Genomic DNA, 12,110 nt, shown 5'->3' with positions numbered 1-12,110 from the left:
TGCAGCTGTCACAAATATGACTTTACGAATACAGCTCTCTGATTTTATAGCACTCGCTCTTTCTGTGTCAGTCCCTCCCCCTCACACCCTTTCTGCCTCTCTCTCTCCTCTCTCACCATCTCTTTCCCTCTCTCTCTCTCTTTCTGCCTTTCTCCGTCTATATTGATTTTTGTATTATTTTCCAGTCATTCTTTTTGCTTTCCCTTTTCCCTCCCACCGCTCTCCGTTTTCCTTTCTATCCTTCACTCTCTGTCTGTCTGTCTCTCTTCTTCTCTTCCCCTCTCCCTTTTTTCCCCTCTCTCTTTTTTCTCTTTCCGTCTTCTTCTTCTCTCTATCTTTCTTTCTGCCTTTCTCTGTCCATATTTCTTTCTGTTGTTTCTTTTTGTCTCTCATTTTCCCTCTCTTTACTCTGTTTTTCTTTCTATCCTTCACCTTCTCTCTGTCTTTTTGTCTGCCTGTATTTCCCTCTATGTTTCTCTCGATCATTCTTTTGTTTAGTTTTCCCCCCCCCTCTCTCTATCTCTGGCTTTCTTTTTACCCTTCCGTCTAAATCCCTCTTAGTATCTTTCTGCCTTTCTCCCTTCACCCCTCCCTCTCATTTTTTGTTTCTTCTATTTTGGACCTCCCTTTTTACTTTCCATTTTCTCGTTCTCTTTTTAAATTTCTTTTGTCTTTTCTTATTTACTTCTCCCTGTTTCTCTATCTCTACCTTTTTCTTCATTCATTGTGAAAGAAATTATTTTGACTTTTTGAATGACCTCGTCTCTCTCTCTCTCTCTCTCTCTCTCTCTCTTTCTATTTCAAGTCGACGGTCCCTGCCGTACTAGGTTAGCAATCCATTGATAACTGTCATAGCTTTTTGTGTGTGTGCGCGTGCTTTTTTTCTTTTTATTTTTATTTATCAGAGACGGTAGAATTTGTTTTAGTTGCTAACTCAAGCGTTTTCATTCTAATATCAACTTCCGATCTTCATAGCATAAACATCTTTAAGACTCAGCTTAGAAAATGTTTGAATTTTCTAAGCTGTCTTAAAAATCTACGCCTTTTTATCCAATACCCTTTTCTGTTCCCCCAGGAGAAAGGGAGGAAGAGTTTGGAAGACATTCAACAACGGACGACCTCATCTTTAGGAAACTGAAGTAGAAAAGCTAAGATCATGAAAACGCCATCAACTAACTTGGAGGGTTTTATTCCATTCTTGGCGAGGACGAATTTCTTGTGTTAAATGTCCCTCTGTGTATTTAACAAAAGTCTTTTGGACATCAAAACTCCTACTTTCATGGAGGATAAAACAAGATCCGTTTCCTTCTTTCAATGCATCCTTTCTTGACGAAAAATCTCTTTCACTCGGTCGGACATTAATATTCAGTGGGAGGCATTAAATATACAAAACTCCATTATTTTCTTAGTTCTTCACCTGCTCCAGATCACCACCCCGGTGTACTTGACTCGAAGGGCGACATTCCAATACTAGTTGCCCTAGGGGGGTGGTGCTCTTTTTGCGTGTATATGTTAAGTCGACCCTGCGGTCAAACTGCTCCAGGAATCGTTATATGTATCGTATCCGTCAACTTCTGGACTCCGGCTATCAGAGTCGGTAACCTTCCTATTTACAGCAGCGCGCGCGGTTAACTAAGATAACCAATGAAACAGGCGACTCGAAACCCGATTCAGAAAGACCCCGGAGCATTTTTCGCTCATGGCTTGTATTTAACTGGAAAGAAATGGAGTAATTTTTGTAAAAGACGCACGACCAGGGCATTATAAATCTTACGAGCAGCACACACACACACGGGCAATTCCAACCCCTAAGCCTCTTTTATGTTCTAACCCTTCCCTCAACCTTTAGCTTCCGTACCAGAAAACGTAAACTTTGTATCACGTTAAACTTAGTCGGGATGAAAGATAGGTTTCTTGATAGCTAAACAAACCACAGTAATAACTTTAATATATTTTAGAAAATACGAAACATTATTCAATGTATCGTCCCTTGCATATTAATCAGTTATATAATAATCCTTTAAAAAGAGGCTCAAAGTTAAATATAAACAATTAAAATAATATAACAGAACATTTCAACTTCCTCAATTTTAAAAATCCTATTTAAAAAATATTCAATTATTTGTGGAATGTAAGCGCCATCTAGCGGCAACTTACTACTGCGAACTTTGAATGATATTAACATGGAAAAAAACAAAACAAAACATAATACTGCGAGTTTTTTAACTCGCAATTTTTAAATGTAGTTTTATTTAAATTAACTTAACTGGAGACTAAAGTCTAAACTTGAATATACACCATTAAAATAATATAACAGAAAATTTCAACTTGCTCCATTTTAAAATACGCATTTCTTCAAAAAATATGCATTTCTTCAAAACATAATGTATTTCAAATCTAACCAATTATTTGTCGCATCTAAGCACCACCTAGCGACGATTTACTACTGTCCTTAAATGGAAAAAATATATAATATTGAGAGTTTAAAAAAGATTTTTTTAAATGCAGTTTTATTTTTATTAATTTAACTGGAGACTACATTCTAAAATCTGAGTATAAATTTGTTACTGACGAGAAAAAACGGATGTTTTTAAACTACTTGAGTTTAATTGTGTCTAAGAATATGTATTATTTGATACAAAATTATAAATTGCAAATCAAAAATTGCGAAAAGTTAGATATCGTTATTCAAATCCGAAAAAAAATGAAAATACTTTAAAATGTAGGCTGAATCCTTCGACCACATGAGATATTTTCACTACAGCAGCCAGAAGTCCTGAAGATCCTTTGGCTGTAGAAGACATCTTTGTAATCGGAGGTGTTATGTTGTATCATAGGAGTTGTATTCCAAGATTTTCATCATTTGGACATAGAAGGCGAGTGTTTCAAGTGGCCATAGGAATAAAAAGATGAGCATTTTCGCCATAGGATCGGAAAAATAGGAATCGGAATGGAATTTCACCATAGGAGTGGTGCATTTGGACAATGAGTGCACTTTTTTAGGAGATGTTAAAGAAATTTTTTAAAGGTGGAGTAGCAAAATAACTGCAGCGCTTTTCAGGCGTATCTACTTTTTTTGGTTTCTAATAACTTTATCTTTAAAAAGTTTCATATCTCGTAGTCCAGATGGAGAGAAACTAATTTCACGGTCATTGGCAGGGCGGCAGTTTCGGTGTCCGCCAAAGTGTACCAACTGAAACTACCGCTTTTACTACAGCGGCCGAGTTTTTTCACTCGTCCAATGGCTCCACGAGGAAGAGCCCATCCTTTTAATCCTTTTTCCTGCTGTCTGTCAGTAGCCGATACCGAAAGTTCACGAGACGAATGCATTTAAAGAATTCCTCGAGAAAACTCCACTACAAAATTGTCTCAGGCCAGGTATTGTGGAATGCGGTTCACGTTTAACGCTTCTGTGACTACGTTACGTCATTGTAGCCACGTGATGCGAGGGCCGTACGCACACACACACATACACACACACACACACAGGCCTGACCACCTAAAGTGCCAACACCATCTTACGGGGTGCGAGTTTATACCCTTTCAAACTGGCTGTTCGATTCAGTTCCCCAATCTTCCATCTGCTTTCAATATGTTCGGTGATGGAGACAACCTCCAGCGTCTGGGTCATGTGATGAGGCACGTGCAGCGTTGTTGGTCGGATACAAACGAGTGCTCCGCAACGGATAACACCCCTTACGGTGAATGTTGAGCGTGTAGGTAAGTTTGAGACTGTACGCCTTTAGGATCTGTGATCCCCCACACTCCTCTGAATGGTCTTGTATGCAACAGGAAGGCGGCAGTATTTTTGTACCTTATTATTGCTACTTATTACGCTGAAGGTAGACTTGTTTACGCTATCCAAGCAGCCTCTGTTATTTGCCGATGTTAAAAGGCGCTGGTGCGTGACGTAGTTTTAATTGTGTGACCACTTCGTAGTTAGGGCTGACTATTTATAATTTCTATTCTTAACAAGTAAAAGGGTTAGTTAAACACAGATGTGTTCGTTTAAATAAGTTAACCCAAATGACTACAGCAAGGAAATTATAAATGGTGCAATGATTTGATAATGGAGTAATAACATTACAATGAACTTATTTATTTTACTAAAATTATATTCAGTTGTTTTGGGATAGCCTTATTCACTTATCTTTCTCTTGCATCCGACCCCTTGATTACTGACAGATTCTTTAAGCATTGGTTCAATTTATAGTGACACGCAGATCTATAAAAATAAGGGTGTACACAGGAATTTGATTGGGGTATTAATTAAAGAAAGATATTTTCCAAATTTTTCTACAGAGGAGATTCATTTCCCAGTTTTTTTCCCTCTGCTTATGACCAAGTATCAGTAATGTACAATATCATTAAATGAACCAAAAAAAAAAAAAAAAAATCCTTCAGAAGGTATTCGTGCCTTAAAAGTTTGTAATATCAATCTTTATTCAAAGACAAAACACTACGAAATGCTGTTTCTTATGGCTCAACCTTGTCTTAATATGAGAGCCAAAACCATCACCGAACATATTAAAAAGCCAAAGTATATAACCATTCTGGCCCTGAGAACCATAACAAAATGAATTAGACTTGTTTAGAACTTTCCACTTTGAAAATTAGTTTCTAAATATTAATTTCCAAAGTGGTGTTAAACATGGCAGTTTTTACAACGAAAGCATTTTTAAATTTTTTATCATTTTTTTAATATAAGTATATATATATATATATATATATATATAATTTTTAATTTTTTATATTATAATATATCTAAAATCCTTTTCAAATATCTGTATGCTATTACTGATTCATTAATCGAAAATAACTTGGAAATTTTCAAGGTTTATTACAAAATTGTGCAGAGATCTTACGATTCAATATTTTTTCAAAAATAAAAAAAAAATGCAAATAAATACATAAATAATATAAAAATATAAAATAGAAAATATAAATGTAAAATTTTCGTTAATTAAGGAAAAAAACAAAAACACCTTTTTCTCGCTCTCTGATGTTCAGTTGGACAATTGTCACTATCATAATTTGACCCTGCTTATAATTTATGTCCCAACAACCGAATTCTATTTTTGGTTTCAATGCTGCAAAGGATCGTTAAAACAACATTAAATACTTAATGAAACACTACGACCATCCAATCAGCAATATCGTTTACTTCTTTCCCCAGACCTTCAGGGAAAATCTTCATAAACATTAATATTAATTAATTTCCCATTCATCTTGTTCAAAAGACATGTGAAGGTCGATTGAGTTGGTTCAATAATGGCTTATTTTCACGTAGAGGGATGCTAGATGACAGCCGATAATTATTTGTTCGCAGTTTTGACTAACCAAAGACAAATTTTTCAATTTCTCAGCGTATTAATCGAGGCACTCTATCAATGTACATTAACGATGCTACAAAAAATGCTTACTGGGGAATATTTTAGATATTGTGTCAATCTAGATGAGTTGCTTTTAGAAGCCAGACTATAATTAACAAAAATAAGTTTGTATTCTAATTAATATTTGATGTGCATTTTCATATATTTTTAATTTTATTATTAGGTTATTTTTAACGTGTTTTAAAATATGAAAATTTTCTTAAATTATATTAAATATTGACGTTATAAAATAATCCTAGACAAAAATATCATTATAATAATTTATTAATTACCCATAATATATAGTTCTAGTTCAATGAAAAGTTGAAACTTTTGGATTTAGCTAAAAGTTTCAACTTGTTATCACTATGGTAACCAAGTGATAACAAGTTACCATAGTGATAACAAGTTTCAACTTTTAGCTAAATCCAAAATTTTAATACTTGTAGCACTCAGAAAGGCGAGCTTAGCCTTTACCGAGTTGCCTTGGTATTGCACTACTTTTAAACAAATGACATTGCCAAAAAAGTTGATCGCTGATCTATTTAGAAAGATAATCTATTAACGCTGATAAACATCGTTGATTACATAAACAACTATTTTTATTGCCATGTAGTGTATTCTATTACTAACGGATTTACTTTTCGCTTCTAGAACAGAGAACGATTGGCTGAGAAGCGTCTTTCTTCTACATCAAGTGATCCACCTAGTCTACCACCTACAACACGTGCAGATACTACATACTCTAGTCCAGATAATAGCTGTGATTTCAATAATGACAAGATCAAAGATGTTACCGGGTCGGATTACATCAACTACATCGAGGAAATCAAAACACTGATCCAAATTAATAACGAAAAGCGACGAGTCCTCAGGAAAGTCATGGACTATAGCAGAAAGTCCAACAACACTGAAAGGTAAATTCTGAATTAGCAGAGAAAATCATTAAAATCGTTAAAAATACTTTATCTTTCTGGAAATTTTTGATGATGACGTGTTGCAATTACAGTAGAGTCCGATAATCCGAATATTGTAACACTCACACTGGCTTAATTCGAAGTCCTCCATTCTGAAGTTGTAGTTAATTTTAAATTATGAAATTGGTAATGCAATTTTAGTCTTTATAAAATTTATAAAAAAGACAATATTTTCCGTTCCTCTGTTATGTTTTTGTGGTTGACAAGATCGAAACTTTTTAGTAAAGCAATGGTCTTATTGTTCAAGGAAGAGTGAAGTTTTCCTTTACCACGAGTTGCCTTGGCTAATCTTGGCTGATAAATGACAGATTAGCCAAAAGGCTAATCTGTCATTTATTTATCAGTAATGAAATTGCTGTTAATATACAGACAAAATTGGCTTTTACTTTTTATCAGAATCTTGAATATCTGTATTTCCGTTTATTGAAGATGCAGCAGAAACTGTTTTTGAAGGAAGAAATTAATTTATGTTTATGTAAATGACAGATAATTTTTCTGTGATAACTCTATATTTTAATTATTTTTATGTAAATTCTAGACAAGAAGTAGTTTCGAATTTTATTAACACTTATAAATGGGTTCATACAAATATTTAATTACAAATTAAAAATAATTATAGAAATAATTATCTTTCTTGCACGAGTTCCATTATTAGTATTTGCTACATAAACAGTTATTAAATCCATAAAATCTGAATTTTTATAAGTCCAGGAATTTTGCCAGCAGGGGATGTTATCAGAGTATCCCAGGGATTGGTGTTGGATCCATTGTTATTTTCTATATTTATTAATGTACAAGGCAATGGTTAGGTCGCATATAGATCTGAAGGACTCATTTTAGGAAGGATGTTCATCTGCTGGAACAGGTGCAGAGAAGGGCAACGAGATTAGTGAAGATAACAAAAGGGTGCTCTCACCAAGAAAGGCTTCAGTTCTGCGTCTGGAGACTAGGCACCTGCGAGGTGATATGATTGGGGAATTTAAAGGTTTGAATGGATTGAGCAAGCTCAGTGCCGTTGAAATCCTTCCTCCTTGCTCAGGCTATGCACATGAGGAGGTATAAATTCAAATTGAGGAATAATTGGAATACGGATGTGCGGAAATTTTCCTTCAGCCAGCGGGTTGTTGATTGCTGGAACAAACTTCATTTGTTGTAGCTCAGGTGGGAAGTTTGAATAAATTCAAGGAAGAACTAGACAAATTACAGGAGGAGATGCAAAATGGTGGGAATTTTTTTTGATTGATGTTGTATGAGCTTGCTTTCTTGCATCATTTGCCCCTACTAATACTACACATTAAAATGTTTGTTATGTGCAATGCTGCAGTGCCTGTCAAATTAGTTTGACGGGTACTGCACATTTTAATAAATAAACTTGCCCTGAATTGTAATTTTGCTGGAATTGATGTTAGCAGACACCGGACTTGTGTAGTAGCTTAGGTTGTTTAACTAAGTTTCGAGATGCCTATGGTCCTGAGACGTCCTATACTGTGTCTGTGATTTTCATGTGTTCTTTGGCTGGTTTGTTCGATTACCAAGTTTTTGGAGGAAAACAAGCATTATCGACGTATTTTTCAACTTCGGTTGGCAATGGGAAGCGAAAGCTATATTCACGGTGTGCAAAAGCAAAGATGGATGCTGTACATGAGAGTTTAGATTTATTACGAATTTTAATTATTGTGAACGTGCACTATCCTACCACAATATTAGAGGACACACCTAAGGGCTCGGCAAACACAGCGGACATAGTCACCATGGCGACTAATAAATGGTATTCACAGGTCGGTCTAATGGTTGTGAGGTTCAGTTGCCAGTTCTTTGTTTTACAATCGCCACAGCAAGTATCTTTATCTTTGTAAGGATTGATAAACATTTGATAAAGGGCGCTACGATGGAATCTTATTACGGAACTAAACTGTTGACAGCATTAATTTACTGATCCAGTCCTTATAATTAAAGGAGGGTTGCGAAGAATAATCGCCCAATCAATCATATAGAACTTTCGTTAGGATACCAAAAAACTTAGAGTTGGCTGGAGACGCTAATTATTTCGTAATTAGCGTCTTATTCAACGTCCATTCAAGGCACTTTATTCGTTTTAACTGATCAGGAAAAAACATAATAATAATAAATATTGAAAGTTGTTTATTCGTGAAAACATTATACTGTTTATTTTACGGAGCTTTGTTCGCATACACGATTGTCGTAAGTCGAGTGTTCGTAACTCGGGTACATGTTTTTTTACTTCATGACATTGACTCCAATTTATTATGTAATAATTTTTATTCGGTACTTTCCCCCAGCTCATTCGTTGGTGACTAATTTAAATCTTTGTCGAGGCCTGATACTCGCCACCTTTATTGTTTTAAATATTCCTTTCTTTCTTTATTCCTTTTTTTTTATATTTTTTAAAATTTTGAATTCTCAATTTTCATTTAAATAAAATTCTTACGGTAAATGACCTTTAACCAGTAAATTCTATATTTTTGTATAACGTTACTCGTATTTATTCGACAAAAACCAGATTTTACTCTTTCTGTTTATCAATATACAGTACAATCAAGAAATAATAAACATTTCAGAATTTAAAAGGCGAAATCAAACCCTTTCTTAAAATTTTTAACTTATATAAAGGTAACATGCTAAATTATTATCTTTTCTTAAAAATTATGTTATAAATCTTAAGCCCAAATCAATATTTTTAATTTATTAACTTCATTGAAAAATTGAGCTTCCTAAGTACACCATACTTCGTTTAAAATAATTAAATTTCTTTTTATTGCCAATCAAATCTGGATCAAAATTATAAAATTGGATTTTCTGATCAGAATTGCCCTAAATGATGTAAGGATTTTCATGTTTGTGGTTCTGGGACAGACCTTGAATAACTTTGGATTCATGTCTGTGGTTCCGGGACATGAAAATTATGAGGATAAAGTATATTTGTTCTTTTCTAAAATTTATGAAATATTAAATTTCTTTATCCTACGCAAAAAACAAAAAAAAGCTCAGATTTCATTCGGTTATCAAATCAAGATCATGATTTTGTAGGATTAAGGATCTAAAAGAACTCAGTATTTTACCATAATAAGGCATCTATACAAGATAACGTACAGGCTTCCTAACATGCATTATTATGGTGTATACAGAGTTAAAAAAATGGAACTCATTTTTAAAAATTATCCTCAAACAGTTGATTTCGGTCACCATTTGACGTGTGCCATCTCAAATGAAATCATCACCGAGTGGTTAGGTGTTCTACTGAAAGGTGCCTTTTCATCCTCCAATGAGATGACAATAACCATCAAAACGGCCGGTAGCACTACATTAAAAATAAATAGCAATTTCTCTTTAATTGCTAAGAGAAATGTACTCTATTTCTCTTATTAATGGTTCTTTGTAGTTCACTCCCGGGAAATTAGATGGTAAAAATATAATTAGAATTACAAAGCCTGAATAGAACTTTTTTTATTTTTACAGAGTACACTATCGTTTAGTGCGAACCTTATAAAAGTACTTTCCTGAATGAATTTTCTATTTCCCATCTAGTGTTGAAGCCAAAAACAAATTCACTGCTCGACAAAATTAACAGAACAAAATGTTTTCATGAATATTTCATAGTGAACAGTATCGCTCGAAGGCGAATATTTGATATAATAGGCATCTTGGCATGCAAATTCCTAGTATCCAATAGAAATCAATCTAACCTACAGAGTCGCATATTATGCAACTATTCATGCCTGTAAAAACACTGGTTGTGACAACGTCACTTCATTCCTGTTTTTTGGCTTGCTCAGTGGGATTGCTACATCTCCAATACTCAGGATGGCAATCATCGTTTAGATCAGTGTTTCCCAACGTGGGTCCCACGCCCCACATGGGGGCAATTTGATTGTTCAGGGGGGCAATTCAAAAATTGCTCGTCTAGAGTTTAAAACAACCGCCTACTATGATTTAACTTGTACAAAAGAAGAATTGTTGGTATCTCAATTTTAAATAAGCATTCGTTAAATGTTGTACTTTCTATAGAGCTGCACTTGAAAGTTTGGAGTAATATCAACTACAGTTTGCTCGGAGAGTATTGCTTACTATGCCTAGTGAAGGAATAGTACATACTGTATTGGACGATTGCTTATGGCATATGCAATGTGCAAGCAAAGTGGTTGTCTACTGTAGCCTACCGCAAACTCAGCATGTTATATGAAATAGGTAATTCCTTTCATACAAACGCTCGTTTGGGCATCGTGACTGTACATTTGGATAGGTTTGACGATCTCAGATTAAAATAAAAATTACTTTGTCCACGCACAGAATTATTATTAATGAAGAACCGTGATATACAACGGTATGTATTTGTCATATATGTATTTCTGTGGTCTCAGTAAATAAGCAAATAAGTCCAAAAACTCGAATTTGCAGGAGAGAAAAAATAAACTTCACACTCTCATATAAACATGCATATATTCGAATATACAAATATTTATTACTCACGCTAAAATTACAATAACGAAGATAGCTGCGTGTCACATAATAGTAAATAATAAATACTTTATTATAGTGCACTTATCTCATTTTTGACAAATTAGACTTATCTGCTTGTTCACAGAGACCACAGATTTAATAGCCCGAATTCAGTAATTCGTGTGATTTATTCATTCAAAAAGCGTACTAATAATTAATTTTGATATATTAAAATAAAATTAAATTAACTTTAATGCATAGTTTATTTTTAGTTTTTGATTTATCTTATATTTATTTCTTTCAGTTGCGCAGTAAAATGAGTAGTGCAAGTAAAAAAAAAAGTTCGTCAGTATTCAGAGGAATACTTAAAATTTGGTTTCATACCCGCTATCCACGATCAAAGGTCACCTTTTTGTCTTTTATGCCAACAATGCTTGACCAACGAATCAATGAAGCGAGGTCGTCTTGAGGCGCATTTGAAGGCGAAACATAATGCTCATGTAAATTCAGATTTAGATTACTTTCAAACTTTAAAGAAGAATTTTGAAAAAAGAGCAACATTAAAGTCTCTGTTTATTGCTCATACTGCAACTGTCAATCGTACTCTTGAGGCTAGTTATGAAATTTCTTTACTCATTGCTAAATCTGGGAAAAATCATACTATAGGAGAGAATTTAATCAAACCATCAATATCAGCATTTCTTAAAACAGTTCTGGAAAAAGATGACAAAGACGTGAAAGCTATGCCACTCAATAACAATACTGTTAGCAGAAGAATAGATGAAATGAGTGAAGATATTGAAATACAACTTGTTGGAAAGCTGAAAACAAGAAAATTCTCAGTGCAAATGGATGAATCAACTTTGAGAGACAGTGAAGCCGTACTGATAACTTATGTGAGATATATTGATAAAGGTAATTTTGCTGAAGAAATGTTATTCTGTAAATCATTAGAGAGCACCACTACCTCCAAAGATATATATAATAAGCTAAAAAATTACTTAGATGACAATAATATACCAATGAAAAATATAACATCTTGCGCTTCAGATGGTGCTCCTAATATGATGGGCAAGAAAAATGGCTGCTTAAAATTGATGAAAGATGAGAATCCAGAAATGCTTCTTGTGCATTGTGTTATTCATAGGGAAAACTTGGTAGCTAAAAATATTTCGCCTGTTCTTCATGAAGTACTAAAATCAGTTATAAAATGTGTCAATGCTATTAAAGCTAATGCCAAATGTGAGCGTCTCTTCAAGCTTTTTTGTGAAGAACAAAATGGAGACCATGTGAGACTTTTACT

General features: G+C 34.1%; 1 protein-coding gene across 2 annotated transcripts in view; it reads left to right on the top strand.

Moving 5' to 3' along the window:
- LOC150085349 (uncharacterized) overlaps positions 1 to 12,110 on the top strand; it is an 83,497-nt gene that overhangs the window by 4,914 nt on the left and 66,473 nt on the right. For both annotated transcript variants that reach the window (XM_090374007.1, XM_090374006.1), the window contains exon 2: positions 6,027 to 6,289. In XM_090374007.1, coding sequence (XP_090230133.1) covers positions 6,027 to 6,289 — 263 coding nt within the window. The remainder of the gene's footprint in view (positions 1 to 6,026; positions 6,290 to 12,110) is intronic.

Source organism: Mastigoproctus giganteus, chromosome 5 (genome assembly GCF_048544385.1).
Source record: "Mastigoproctus giganteus isolate SK-2022 chromosome 5, ASM4854438v1, whole genome shotgun sequence".
In the NCBI taxonomy this organism is placed as follows: Eukaryota; Metazoa; Arthropoda; class Arachnida; order Uropygi; family Thelyphonidae; genus Mastigoproctus; species Mastigoproctus giganteus.
This window is presented reverse-complemented; position numbering and strand designations above follow the sequence as displayed.